This window comes from Oncorhynchus mykiss, chromosome 3, assembly GCF_013265735.2.
Source record: "Oncorhynchus mykiss isolate Arlee chromosome 3, USDA_OmykA_1.1, whole genome shotgun sequence".
In the NCBI taxonomy this organism is placed as follows: Eukaryota; Metazoa; Chordata; class Actinopteri; order Salmoniformes; family Salmonidae; genus Oncorhynchus; species Oncorhynchus mykiss.
Genome location: NC_048567.1, coordinates 24,951,099 through 24,966,636, shown reverse-complemented (window position 1 = coordinate 24,966,636; position 15,538 = coordinate 24,951,099). Strand labels below are relative to the sequence as shown.

General features: G+C 44.5%; 1 protein-coding gene across 9 annotated transcripts in view; it reads left to right on the top strand.

Annotated features, from left to right (window-relative positions):
- LOC110515208 (ras/Rap GTPase-activating protein SynGAP) overlaps positions 1–15,538 on the top strand; it is a 115,342-nt gene that overhangs the window by 86,334 nt on the left and 13,470 nt on the right. For all 9 annotated transcript variants that reach the window (XR_005042057.1, XM_036973041.1, XM_036973040.1 and 6 more), the window contains 2 exons: positions 430–641; positions 12,655–12,736. Coding sequence is in view for 8 of the 9 variants with exons in the window: in XM_036973041.1 (XP_036828936.1) it covers positions 430–641; positions 12,655–12,736 (294 nt within the window). In the remaining variant the exon portion in view is untranslated. The remainder of the gene's footprint in view (positions 1–429; positions 642–12,654; positions 12,737–15,538) is intronic.

The window sequence follows — 15,538 nt, the reverse complement described above, 5'->3', positions numbered from 1 at the left end:
CAGCTGAGTATGAACTTGAACAACAGTGAGTCATTGAAAATAAACAAACTTTTAGCTCGCATATTCATATTTGACCGCAGACACCACATTACCACATTTCTTTGTCCAAGTGAAGGTGTGTTCAGTCAACCCCCAAGAACATTTTCTGGTTGTTTAGCCATGTGTTGCTAATAAACAGTATGACATTTGCTCAACTATTTTTATATGTTCAATATATTCCCTTCTGGAGTTATTTTCATAATAGACATAGCTGGATCTTGGTGCATAGTGAGCAAGTGAAAAGGGATAAACTATGTGTGCCTTAGACTTTAATGAACACTGGACAACAATGTGGTTGCTTCCCTATTCCATGGTGACTTGTCGACGTGTATGACAATTGCTCAACCATTTTCTATCTCCAATGCTTTCTCTTCTCTCTGTCTGTCTCAGGTAAAGGAATATGAGGAGGAGATCCACTCCCTGAAGGAGCGACTGATCATGTCCCACAGGAAGCTGGAGGAGTATGAGAAGAGGCTCCTTTCCCAGGAGCAGCAGACCAGTAAGATCCTCTCACAATACCAGAGTCGCCTGGAGGACAGCGAGAGGAGGCTACGGCAACAGCAGGTGGAGAAAGACTCCCAAATTAAAGGAATAATCAACAGGTAAAAAGAGGGGTGGTGGTGGAGGGTGGAGGAGATGTAGAGAGGAAGAGAGAGAGAACTAAAATGGAGTGAAGAAAATAAATGTATGTATTGTTAAGACCTAATCGTGTCTGATTACGTTTATCCAAGAAATATCAACAATTATAGACAGATTAATCTTCTTTATACAAGTGCTGATTTTTGGAAATAATATGGGGAATATTGATGAATATATGAGTTTAGATGATGTATAGTTATGAAATAGATACATTAATAATGTATGGAGAAATAACGGGGAGGCCTCAACCATATTTTAAATTATTTTTTAAAAATGTAAACCTTTACTAACTAGGCAAGTCAGTTAAGAACAAATTCTTATTTTCACAATGACGGCCTAACCCGGCCAAACTTGGACGACACTGGGCCGCCCTATAGGTCTCCCAATCACGGCCGGATGTGATACAGCCTGGATTTGATCCAGGGACTGTAGTGACACCTCTTGCACTGTGATGCACTGCCTTAGACCGCTGCACTACTCAGGAGCCATAGGTGTGTAGGTCAAATATACATATATACACTGCTCAAAAAAATAAAGGGAACACTTAAACAACACAATGTAACTCCAAGTCAATCACACTTCTGTGAAATCAAACTGTCCACTTAGGAAGCAACACTGATTGACAATACATTTCACATGCTGTTGTGCAAATGGAATAGACAACAGGTGGAAATTATAGGCAATTAGCAAGACACCCCAATAAAGGAGTGGTTCTGCAGGTGGTGACCACAGACCACTTCTCAGTTCCTATGCTTCCTGGCTGATGTTTTGGTCACTTTTGAATGCTGGAGGTGCTTTCACTCTAGTGGTAGCATGAGACGGAGTCTACAACCCACACAAGTGGCTCAGGTAGTGCAGCTCATCCAAGATGGCACATCAATGCGAGCTGTGGCAAGAAGGTTTGCTGTGTCTGTCAGCATAGTGTCCAGAGCATGGAGGCGCTACCAGAAGACAGGTCAGTACATCAGGAGACATGGAGGAGGCCGTAGGAGGGAAACAACCCAGCAGCAGGACCGCTACCTCCGCCTTTGTGCAAGGAGGAGCAGGAGGAGCACTGCCAGAGCCCTGCAAAATGACCTCCAGCAGGCCACAAATGTGCATGTGTCTGCTCAAACGGTCAGAAACAGACTCCATGAGGGTGGTATGAGGCCCGACGTCCACAGGTGGGGGTTGTGCTTACAGCCCAACACCGTGCAGGATGTTTGGCATTTGCCAGAGAACACCAAGATTGGCAAATTCGCCACTGGCGCCCTGTGCTCTTCACAGATGAAAGCAGGTTCACACTGAGCACATGTGACAGACGTGACAGAGTCTGGAGACACCGTGGAGAACGTTCTGCTGCCTGCAACATCCTCCAGCATGACCGGTTTGATGGTGGGTAAGTCATAGTGTGGGGTGGCATTTCTTTGGGGGGCCGCACAGCCCTCCATGTGCTCGCCAGAGGTAGCCTGACTGCCATTAGGTACCGAGATGAGATCCTCAGACCCCTTGTGAGACCATATGCTGGTGCGGTTGGCCTTGGGTTCCTCCTAATGCAAGACAATGCTAGACCTCATGTGGCTGGAGTGTGTCAGCAGTTCCTGCAAGAGGAAGGCATTGATGCTATGGACTGGCCTGCCCGTTCCCCAGACCTGAATCCAATTGAGCACATCTGGGACATCATGTCTCGCTCTATCCCCCACAGACTGTCCAGGAGTTGGCGGATGCTTTAGTCCAGGTCTGGTAGGATATCCCTCAGGAGACCATCCGCCACCTCTTCAGAAGCATGCCCAGGCGTTGTAGGGAGGTCATACAGGCACGTGGAGGCCACACACACTACTGAGCCTCATTTTGACTTGTTTTTAAGGACATTATATCAAAGTTGGATCAGCCTGTAGTGTGGTTTTCCACTTTAATTTTGAGTGTGACTCCAAATCCAGACCTCCATGGGTTGATAAATTTGATTTCCAATGATAATTTTTGTGTGATTTTGTTGTCAGCACATTCAACTATGTAAAGAAAAAAGTATTTAATAGGAATATTTCATTCATTCAGATCTAGGATGTGTTTTGAGCAGTGTATATATAAATAATGGGATAGCTTCAAACTAACTGCACATTAATTTGAAAGGTGAGGTCAACAGTGAAATCATTAGGCAATTGGTTTTCACCCAGTCAGTAGGAAAATGTTCATTGAACATTCTTTTTCTGACTAATGTTAACCAATTGACTTGAGCCAAGGAACTTGAGAGGAAACTATTTGTGTAAATGTTCTGCTATTGTCCACCACCTCTAATAATCTGCAATTGAAAGTTAGATATGCGTCACAGGGAACTTTTAATCCATTCCAGGGAAGAAGAAATGGAATGAAGACCGAGGCAGTTCCTGGCTGTACTTAATGGAACCAATCCCATCCATAACCCCATAACTTTGTGCATAAAGAACCCAAAAGACACATTTTTAGGCCCTTTGTACTATTGCACTACTTGGCAACCTTTTTTTTTTTACCAGTATATCAAACATGCTGCTTGTTTTTTTTTCCTTTAGTAGTTTACCTGCATCATCTGTGGTGATTATTCCGATAATCGTAAACCGAGAGGGATTCACCTAGATTGAATTGAAAAGCACAATAATGGACTGAAAGGTGACATCATATGACTTCTATCTGCCCTATACAGTATGAGGTCATAATGGTGTTTTTGATAAAAATGCAAGAAGCAAAGACTAAGGTAGTACATGACATATTGTTGCCATCACCATAACAGCTTGACATGAGAATGAACAATGCCATAACAGCTTGACATGAGAATGAACAATGCCAATCTTTACAAACCGCAACCACAGTTTGATGGGGAAATACTTTCTTATGATGTGTAAAGAGAACACAGAGTAAACCTAATTTATCTGCTAAATGACAAGTTCTCTTTCCCCTTTTGAAGTTAGTTTGGGCGATGGCATTATTACAGTTGACAAGGTAATCTAGAGGATTCTATAAGTAGTGGATGGCTGCTAGATTTTAAGACAGATTCATATGCTGTCAATGAATGAGAAATGCTATTTGCGTTTTTTTATTATTGATGGTAGAAAATATGTTTCAAGCTACTTCATTAGCCCAGGTAGTTACAGTTGAAGTCGGAGGTTTACATACACTTAGGTTGGAGTCATTAACTTGTTTTTCAACCACTCCACAAATGTCTTGTTAGCAAACGATAGTTTTGGCAAGTTAGTTAGGACATCTATGGTTGCTAATAATGGGCCTCTGTACGCCTATGTAGATATTCCATAAAAAAATCAGCCGTTTCCAGCTACAATAGTCATTTACAAAATTAACAATGTCTGCACTGTATTTCTGATCAATTTGACGTGATGTTAATGGACAAAAAAATAGCTTTCCTTTCAAAAACAAGGACATTTCTAAGTGACCCCAAACTTTTGAACAGTAGTGTACGTGTATACGTATTAATCTTTATGTGTGTATATATATATATATATATATATATATACGCTCACATGAAGTAATATGCATTATAAACCTTGGGAAACGGACAAAGATGGTTTGAAAAAATTAACAGCAATTTATCTTTTAGCTAGGTCTTTTTCATTTTCCCGAAATTTGCACTAAGAATGGCATAATCAAGTTACTGTGTCGGAAGTCGGAAGTTTACATACACTTGGGTTAATATTAAAACTCGTTTTTAAACCACTCCACAAATTTCTTGTTAACAAACTATAGTTTTGGCAAGTCGGTTAGGACATCTATTGTAGTTTTTCCAACAATTGTTTACAGACAGATTATTTAACTTATAATTCACTGTATCACAATTCCAGTGGGTCAGAAGTTTACATACACTAGGCCTACCTTCAAACCCAGTACCTCTTTGCTTGACATCATGGGAAAATCAAAAGAAATCAGCCAAGACCTCCACAAGTCTGGTTCATCCTTGGGAGCAATTTCCAAACGCCTCAAGGTACTGTAGCTCGTTCATCTGTACAAACAATAGTACGCAAGTATAAACACCATGGGACCATGCTGCCGTCATACCGCTCAGGAAGGAGACGCGTTCTGTCTCCTAGAGATGAACATACTTTGGTGCGAAAAGTGCAAATCAATCCCAGAACAACAGCAAAGGACCTTGTGAAGATGCTGGAGGAAACAGGTACAAAGTATGTATAGCCACAGTAAAACGAGTCCTTATATCGACATAACCTGAAAGGCCGCTAGGCAAGGAAGAAGCCACTGCTCCAAAACCGCAAAAAAAAACTATGGTTTGCAACTGCACATGGGGACAAAGATCGTACTTTTTGGAGAAATGTCCTCTGGTCTGATGAAACAAAAATAGAACTGTTTGGCCATAATGACCATCGTTATGTTTGGAGGAAAAAGGGGGAGGCTTGCAAGCCGAAGAACACCATGCCAACTGTGAAGCACAGGGGTGGCAGCATCATGTTGTGGGGGAGCTTTGCTGCAGGAGGGACTGGTGCACTTCACAAAATAGAAGGCATCATGAGGTAGGAAAATTATGTGGAAGCAACATCTCAAGACATCAGTCAGGAAGTTAAAGCTTGGTCGCAAATGGGTCTTCCAAACGGACAATGATCCCAAGCATACTTCCAAAGTTGTGGCAAAATGGCTTAAGGACAACAAAGTCAAGGTATTGGAGTGGCCATCAGAAAGCCCTGACCTCCATCCTATGGAAAATTTGTCTGCAGAACTGAATAAGCGTGTGCGAGCAAGGAAGCCTACAAGCCTGATTCAGTTACACCAGCTCTGTCAGGAGTAATGGGCCAAAATTCACCCAACTTATTGTGGGAAGCTTGTGGAAGGCTACCCTAAATGTTTGACCCAAGTTAAATCATTTGAAGGCAATGCTACCAAATATTAATGGCTGTGTAACGGTTTTCTTCGTGAGAAGGAGAGTCGGACCAAAATGCAGCGTGTAGATTGCGATCCATGTTTTAATGAACAAAAAGTAAAACACGAATCAATACAAACACTACAAAATAAAGAACGTGATGAACGTAACGAAAACCTAAACAGCCTATCTGGTGAAAACACATAGACAGGAACAATCACCCACAAACACACAGTGAACCCCAGGCTACCTAAATATGGTTCCCAATCAGAGACAATGACGAACACCTGCCTCTGACTGAGAACCATATCAGGCTGAACATAGAAATAGACAAACAAGACATGAAACATAGAATGCCCACTCAGATCACACCCTGACCAATCAAAACATAGAAAATACAAAGTAAACTATGGTCAGGGCGTGACAGTACCCCCCCCCCCAAGGTGCGGACTCCGGCCGCAAAACCTGAACCTATAGGGGAGGGTCTGGGTGGGCATCTGTCCGCGGTGGCGGCTCTGGCGCTGGACGTGGACCCCACTCCATGACAGTTTTAATCCCCCTCCTAAACGTCCCTAAATAGGTTACCCACCACAATGATAACATGGGACAGAGGGACAGCTCGGGACAGAGGTAACTCGGGACAGATGGGTAGCTCAGCCCTGAGAGGAAGCTCAGCACTGAGAAGAAGCTCAGCACTGAGAAGAAGCTCAGGCAGGTGGTTAGAGCCGGCAGATCCTGGCTGGCTGGCGGTTCTGGAAGATCCTGGCTGACTGGCGGATCCGGAAGATCCTGGCTGACTGGCGGATCTGGGAGAATCTGGACGACTGGCAGATCTGGGAGAATCTGGCCGACTGGCAGATCTGGGAGAATCTGGCCGACTGGCAGATCTGGGAGAGTCTGGACGACTGGCAGATCTGGAAGAGTCTGGACGACTGGCAGATCTGGAAGAGTCTGGACGACTGGCAGATCTGGAAGAGTCTGGACGACTGGCAGATCTGGAAGAGTCTGGACGACTGGCAGATCTGGAAGAGTCTGGACGACTGGCAGATCTGGAAGAGTCTGGACGACTGGCAGATCTGGGAGAGTCTGATCGACTGGCAGCTCTGGCTGCTCCATGCTGACTGGCTGCTCCATGATGACTGGCAGCTCCATGATGACTGGCAGCTCCATGATGACTGGCAGCTCTGGCTGCTCCATGCTGACTGGCTGCTCCATGCTGACTGGCAGCTCTGGCTGCTCCATGCTGACTGGCTGCTCCATGCTGACTGGCAGCTCTGGCTGCTCCATGCTGACTGGCTGCTCTGGCTGCTCCATGCTGACTGGCTGCTCTGGCTGCTCCATGCTGACTGGCTGCTCTGGCTGCTCCATGCTGACTGGCTGCTCCATGCTGACTGGCTGCTCCATGCTGACTGGCGGCCCTGGCTGCTCCATGCTGACTGGCGGCCCTGGCTGCTCCATGCTGACTGGCGGCCCTGGCTGCTCCATGCTGACTGGCGGCCCTGGCTGCTCCATGCTGACTGGCTGCTCCATGCTGACTGGCAGCTCTGGCTGCTCCATGCTGACTGGCTGCTCTGGCTGCTCCATGCTGACTGGCTGCTCTGGCTGCTCCATGCTGACTGGCTGCTCCATGCTGACTGGCGGCCCTGGCTGCTCCATGCTGACTGGCGGCCCTGGCTGCTCCATGCTGACTGGCGGCCCTGGCTGCTCCATGCTGACTGGCGGCCCTGGCTGCTCCATACTGACTGGCGGCCCTGGCTGCTCCATGCTGACTGGCGGCCCTGGCTGCTCCATACTAACTGGCAGCTCTGGCGGCTCCTTGCAGACTGGCAGCTCTGGCGGCTCCTTGCAGACTGGCAGCTCTGGCGGCTCCTTGCAGACTGGCAGCTTTGGCGGCATCCTGCAGACAGGCAGCTCTGGCGGCTCCTTGCAGACTGGCAGCTCTATGCAGACTGGCAGCTCCTTGCAGACTGGCAGCTCCTTGCAGACTGGCAGCTCCTTGCAGACTGGCAGCTCTATGCTAACTGGCAGCTCTATGCTAACTGGCAGCTCTATGCTAACTGGCAGCTCTATGCTAACTGGCAGCTCTTTGCTAACTGGCAGTTCTGAACAGGCGGGAGACTCCGGCAGCGCTGTAGAGAAGGAAGGCTCTAACAGCGCTAAACAGGCGGGAGACTCCGACAGCGCTGGAGAGGAGGGCTCCGACAGCGCTGGACAGGCGAGGCGCACTGTAGGCCTGATGCGTGGTGCTGGCACTGGTGGTACTGGGCCGAGGACACGCACAGGAAGCCTGGTGCGGGGAGCTGCTACCGGAGGGCTGGGGTGTGGAGGTGGTACTGGAAAAACCGGACCGTGCAGGCGCACTGGAGCTCTTGAGCACCGAGCCTGCCCAACCTTACCTGGTTGAATGCTCACGGTTGCCCTGCCAGTGCGGCGAGGTGGAATAGCCCGCACTGGGCTATGCAGGCGAACCGGAGACACCGAGCGCAAGGCTGGTGCCATGTAAGCCGGCCCAAGGAGACGCACTGGGGACCAGCTGCGTAGAGCCGGCTTCATGGCATTAGGCTCGACGCTCAATCTAGCCCGGCAGACACGCGGAGCTGGAATATACCGCACCGGGCTATGCACCCGCACTGGAGACACCGTGCGCACCACTGCATAACACGGTGTCTGTCCGGTCTCTCTAGCCCCCCGGTAAGCACAGGGAGTCTGCCCAGGTCTCCTACCTGGCATAGCCATACTCCCTGTTAGCCCCCCCCCAAGAAATTTTTGGGGCTGCCTCTCAAGCTTCCATCCGCGTCGCCGAGCTGCCTTCTCATACCAGCGCCTCTCTGCTTTCACCGCCTCCATTCTACGGTAACCTTCCTCGCACTGCTCCAGCGAATCCCAGGCGGGCTCCGGCACTCTCCCTGGGTCGGCCGCCCACCTGTCGATCTCCTCCCAAGTAGTATACTCCATACTGTACTCCTCCTTGGGCTGTTCCTGTTGTTTCTTCTCCCGCTGCACCTTAGTGCGGCTACACTCCCCTGGTTTAGCCCAGGGTCCTCTCCCGTCGAGGATTTCCTCCCATGTCCAGAAATCCTTATTGCGCTTCTCCTCGCGCTGCTCCTGCCTGTTGACACGCTGCTTGGTCCGTTGGTGGTGGGTGATTCTGTAACGGTTTTCTTCGTGAGAAGGAGAGTCGGACCAAAATGCAGCGTGTAGATTGCGATCCATGTTTTAATGAACAAAAAGTAAAACACGAATCAATACAAACACTACAAAATAAAGAACGTGATGAACGTAACGAAAACCTAAACAGCCTATCTGGTGAAAACACATAGACAGGAACAATCACCCACAAACACACAGTGAACCCCAGGCTACCTAAATATGGTTCCCAATCAGAGACAATGACGAACACCTGCCTCTGACTGAGAACCATATCAGGCTGAACATAGAAATAGACAAACAAGACATGAAACATAGAATGCCCACTCAGATCACACCCTGACCAATCAAAACATAGAAAATACAAAGTAAACTATGGTCAGGGCGTGACAGGCTGTATAGTGTTGGCTGTATAGTGTTTGAGACTTGAACAAAAATGTTAATCATGCAGATAGATGGATATTGGTGCAGTTTATCTAAAGTGTTAAGATTTCTATCTCTTATAATTTTGCAATATGTCGTTGGTTTAACTTTTGATCTGCAGTAAATCAGAGGAGACAGAATGGTAAATGGTGTCGTTGTTTGCTAAAGTTAGAGCTTTGAGGGAGTCATTTTTTTGAGATACGATGTGGAACAAGAATTGTTCACTATCATAAGATTGCCTCTCTTTTGGCATTGTAGCAAGCATAATATTGGTAGTCTGTATAGATGTACAGTATAATATTACATCAGTATTACTTTGAAAGTTCTCTGTGCACTGTGCAATAAAGCCATTTGGATTGATATGGCAAATAGCAGGACATAGTGAGGGCTTACTGTTGATGTACATATAATTGACTACATATCATGTGACCTTTGACTCACCCGATCGCCTGCCTTATTTCTCTGTAACAGCCAATTCAGACATCATGACCTGTCCCTGACCTCATATTGACAAATACCCACATTGTTTTGACTGTGTGTAAGACTTGACCTGACAAGCACACTAGTTGAACTTGAAGTAAATAGATATACAGGTTTAGTTTTGGTACATATCACCCATGTGAATCACTGTCTGCCTTCTGTAGAATTCTACTGTATACTCATGTTACATTTCATTGTTTCTTAGATCAGTGTCAATGTTTCTGTCAGTGCATACGTTTGATTCCTTTTCCCTTTCTTATTTTTGTCCAATAAATCCCTGTACATTATTTATGTAATAAAACATCTAACACCAATGTCTGAAACTTCACCTGTGGATTATCATTATTTATTCATGTTAAGCATCAATTTAGTTGTAGTATGTTAAGCATAAGGATATTCAGAGACTGCTTTCTCTGCGGAAATGCTACAGCTTGATATGGTGGCATATGACAATTGGTGATATGTTATCCTCTGTCCAAACCAACCACGCATTTTGAAATAGTTTGACTAAAATGTGTGCTAACATTAAAATGTATTTCTGTTTTTAGCTTGTCTTATTGGTTCAGTTTTTGCACCAATCACATTGGCTGTCTGGTCCACACTTTCCCTGTTGCCGCTGCACAATGTCCTATACAGTTCCTTCAGAAAGTATTCATACCCCTTGACTTATTCCACATTTTATTGTGTTACATCCTGAATTCAAAATGGATTAAATAAAAAAAAATTCTCACCCATCTACACACGATACCACATAATGACAAAGTGAAAACATGTTTTACAGAAATATGTAATTTACATAAGTATTCACAACCCTGAGTCAATGTTAGACTCACCTTTGGCATCGATTACAGCTGTGAGTCTTTGTCTCTAAGAGCTTTGCACACCTGGATTGTACAACATTTGCACATTATTATAAAAAAAAATCAAGCTCTGTCAAGCTGGTTGTTGATTGTTGTTAGACAACCATTTTCAGGTCTTTTTATTCATTTCCAAGCTGATTTAAGTCAAAAATGTAATTAGGCCACTCAGGAACATTCAATGTTGTATTGGTAAGCAACTCCTGTGTATATTTGGCCTTGTGTTTTTGGTTATTGTCCTGCTGAAAGGTAAATTTGTCTCCGGTGTTAAGCAGACTTAACCAGGTTTTTCTCTAGGATTTTTCCTGTGCTTAGCTCTATATTCAATTTATTTTATCCTAAAAAACTCCATAGTCCTTGCCGATGACAAGCATGCCCATAACATGACGCAGCCACCACTATGCTTGAAAGTATGGAAAGTGGTGCTCAGTGATGTGTTGTGTTGGATTTGCCCCAAACATAACACTTTGTATTCAGGACTTAAAGTAAACATTTTTAACATTTTTTGCAGTTTTATTGTCTGTTGTTGCTCCAGTCTCAATTTTCGCTTATCACAGCCATTAAACGCTGTAACTGTTTTAAAGTCACCTTTGGCCTCATTGTGAAATCCCTGAGCAGTTTCCTTCCTCTCCGGCAAATGAGTTAGGAAGGATGCCTGTATCTTTGTAGTGACTGGGTGTATTGATACAGCGTCCAAAGTGTAATAATAACTTCACCATGCTCAAAGTGATATTCAATGTCTGCTTTTATATTTGTTTATTTACCAATAGGTGCCCCTATTTGCCAGGCATTGAAAAACCTGAATCTGTGTTTGAAATTCACTGCTCGAATGAGGGACCTTACAGATAATTGTATGTGTGGGTACAGAGATGAGGTAATCATTCAAAAATCTTGTTAAACAATATTATGAGTCCATGTAACTTATTATGTGACTTTGTAAGCACAGTTTTACTCCGGAATTTATTTAGGATTGCCATAACGAAGGGGTTGAATACTTATTGACTCGAGACATTTCAGCTTTTCATTTTAAATTCATTTGTAAACATTTCTAAAAACATAATTCCACTTTGACATTGTGGGGTATTGTGTGTAAGCTAGTGACACATCTCAATGTAATCCATTTTAAATGTGGAAAAAGTCAAGGGTTTGAATACTTTTTGAAGGCGCTGTATATAAATGTGTCATTCATTTTGTGTAATTAGTCCTCTCTCAGCATTCTGTTCATCTCAGGAGTTTAACGCTCTGAAGTTCATCCACTTTGTCAGCAATTTCACAGCTTTTCTGTGTGACTTCAAATTAAAACAACCATGTCGTTCAGGCGGAAAGTAGATGTGATAAGATTGAAAGATAATGAAATATATCATGAGCAAAGCAGAAGAATTTCATTACCTCAGAAATACAGACCAGGTAGGAGTTAGGATGTCATATGTATTCTTGTTCATTGAATCTCCATCACCAAACAGCTGATCACCATCTTGGATTTGACTTCATGATTGCAGTGACTTTTAATTGATCCTTCACCTTTTGTGTCTGTTGAAGAAAATATCAGAACCATTGCCTTGAATGATGCAAATCTTGAAATTCCAAAGGCAAGTAATTAATGATCCATGTTCCCCTCTCTGGAAAATAATTCTGATGCTGAGTAATCGTGTCTAAAGGTGAATTTGCATGGCAAGAAAAATATCCTATGGAGACTGTAGCAATAAGCTTCCCATATCCCTGCAAGCCAACCCTTTTTGAAATGGTTATAACAAGGATTTGGAATCTCTATCATGTTGCGTCAGTTCAACTATTCCATGAGGATGAACTATTAATTAAACCCCCTTCAGAACACGATGACCGGCAAAACACCACAATCTAGACATCATTAGGCATGATTAAATTGGAAAACACCCTGAATTGGACAGACACATCATGCTGAATCCCTTGGGAAACATGGAAATATGCACCTCAACTGCCTCAAAAATGCTTCCTCGTATTACTGAAGCAGTGTATGTTAAACAGCTACAGCATTGGTTGAATAGATTATAATTTGGCTACCAGAGGTTATAACAACGCTACTATAAACCAGGTAATGGGTATAATTGACAAATCAATGTTTGTCAGGGTAATGACAGGTGCAGCTTGCACCTGGACAGTCTTTATAAGCCTTACGCATTGCACTTAGCTACTTAGTGTCTACTTAACTCACAATTCTCTCAACTGTTTGAACTCTCTCTCTCTCTCTCTCTCTCTTAGACTTATGGCTGTGGAGGATGAGATAAGGGGAGGAGCCATCATTGAGCCGCCAAAAGCTAACGTTAGGGTCTTCGCCGATCAGGTCTGTGATTTTCTTCTTCCGGTCGCCATGTCTGTAGGATGGCCTGTGTCTATCTCTCTATCCTCCTCTATGTTGTTTTCATCTCTTTGTTGATTTGTCCCTTTTATTTTGTCTAGACAAGTCCTTGGGTTTGGGTGAGACTGTCATTTGTCTGTCAATCCATTTAGGTGCTTTGAAGGTCAAAGAACGTCTGTTTACATCTCGTGTCTGTCTCTCAATCAGTCTGTTTATATTACGTCTGACCACATCCAGGTTGTAATCAAATCAGCGTCTGTGATAACTGTACATCTCAGACACGTCTTTCAACTTTGTGTGAACTATATGTATTAAGTCAAGTTGTATTACCAGTCCAACACAAATGCAAGACATAATACACGACTATTGAACAGTTTTGGTCCTGAGGATGAGTTAATTTGTCAGGCCGACAACATCTCCAGCAACCACACTCAATGTCTCACGGTCCATGCTTTTAGCCAGCCACTCATCATCTCCTGTCAAACCGGGCAGGCACACCCTCAAGCCTGAGTCATGCTGCAAAGACATACCAGCTTTCAGTGTGTGTGTGTGTGTGTATATGTGTCTGTGTGTGTGTGAAAGAGAGATAGTGTGTCAAACCCCAATGTCTCTTGCAAATGACATCACATATGTATGCTCAAGCTTCTTCCATTCCTTTAAATCAAATCCCTGTTCCACCAGAAGATGAGTCCCACCCAACCGCTTCCTCAATCCAAACTCCTTCATCCCAACTATTCACACTGAGCATGTCAACGTCAAGTTGTATTACCAGTCTAACACAAATGCAAAACAGACATAATGCACAACTATTGAACAGTTTTAGTCCTGAGGATGAGTTAATTTTGTCAGGCCGACAACATCTCCAACATCCCACACTCAATGTCTCTCGGTCCATGCTTTTAGCCAGCCACACATCATCTCCTGTCAAACCGGTCAAGCCCACCCTCAATCATGAGTCATGCTGCAAAGACATGCCAGATTTTTCTCTCTGTGTGTGTGTGTGTGTGTGTGTGTGTGTGTGTGTGTGTGTGTGTGTGTGTGTGTGTGTGTGTGTGTGTGTGTGTGTGTGTGTGTGTGTGTGTGTAAAAGAGCGAGAGAGAGTGAGTATGTGTCAAACCACAATGTCTCTTGCAAACAACATGACACATGTACGCTCAAGCTTCGCTGAATCCCACCCAGCCACTTCCCCAATCCAAACTTCTTTATCCTATATCTGAATCAAATCAGACTCAAAAGAGGCAACAGATATAATACATTTTCTGACATCCAGAGATAAAAACAAAAGCAGAAGGTTTGAGCGGTGTGAACAGACAGGGCTCCCGCTATGTCCCAGATAAGAATACAGCTGAATGCAGCACCCCTGCAAGGCTTTAAACGGTAAAGGCTTCAGCCATGCTTCCTCGAGTGAGCAGTGATCCAATGCGTCTCTCCTGTTATTTCTCCATTCAGTACACAGCTACCCCCAGAGAGGGAGAAGAAGGGCGGGAGGGAGAGGAAGAGAGGGAGGGATTAGCCAGAAAGGCTTAGAAACTGTGGTTGAAAGGGGGTAAAGCCGTCCAGCGATGCGTGGCGCTGTGTTCAGTTGCCAGACAAGTAGCAGACCAAAGAGTTTTTGCGCTCGCGCTGGTTACACTCAGTCGACCGTGGCCAGCCTGTGGTTGACATGTAGTTGCGGGGAGTGTCATGGTAGACTTGGCCTACAGCCTCACACAGCGTTGCTGTCGGAATCTATTTGTCCTTTCTGAGGGCTGAGAGATACAGTTGGATTAGCTCTTCTCAAGAGGTCGTAGTAGCGTTCAAGGCTGGGCATCCATCTTGACATTGGTTTTGTTTCCAAGCTGGAAGAGGGAGATTTGCCATCTAACATGAAGCTGTTTGGGTCTCTTCCGAGACACAGTATCACAAATCACAGCAGTCCAACATGGATCTTCTGGTACCATTCATTATTTCCATGTCATGCTTCCACACAAGTTTTCTCTTTTCTCATGCTAATTGTTCATTGTCATGCAACCAGGCAAACCTTTCTGTGTATCTCCATTGTTCTGAAGGCTATAGTCAAGAAGATTATTAAAGGAAACCGTAAATTGTTGTGGACCATTACATTCCCATCATGGCTATGCCCAAGCAGAGCATGTTGGCATGTGTTAATGATTGCGTTTCCAATATCTGTCATTATTTGCAGTGAGGTGGCTACCATACAATCACTTGTCCATCACCATGGCAGCAACAGGTGTTTAATGCTAGGTGTCTAGGTGGGGGTGTCGGTGACTCATAGGGTTCACGTCATCTTTATTGTCCCAACAGTGGGCAGTTCACTCAGCTTTCAGCTTTTTACGTGCAATTTGTGGATACAACTTCCAAGAGCATTATGTAGAGAATACCTCCACCCCATCTCTAGTAAATATCTGGTTTTAATGGGATTTCATTGTCAAACTTGATTAAATGAGTTAATTTAGCTTCTAATGTTTGTAATTTCCACTTTAAAATGTTTGACTTGATTTGCCCTAATGAAAAATGTATCAACCCCTACAAACATATCCATTAATTATTATCCACATTCCTGTTGGTGCAGGATTATTTTCCTGCTGTGGGAAACTGGTCCAATTAAGATATTACACCTGTAGGCAGCAACTAGTGGTAGCACTCTTGAAAGTACAGTAGATCAACCTGTCCTTGTAATGACTCGTAACAAATAAATCATCATTTGGATGTTGTACTCCACATATCCTTTCCAACTTAATGTTGTATGTTTCATGCATCATTGTGAGTATAATGCATGTCTCACTT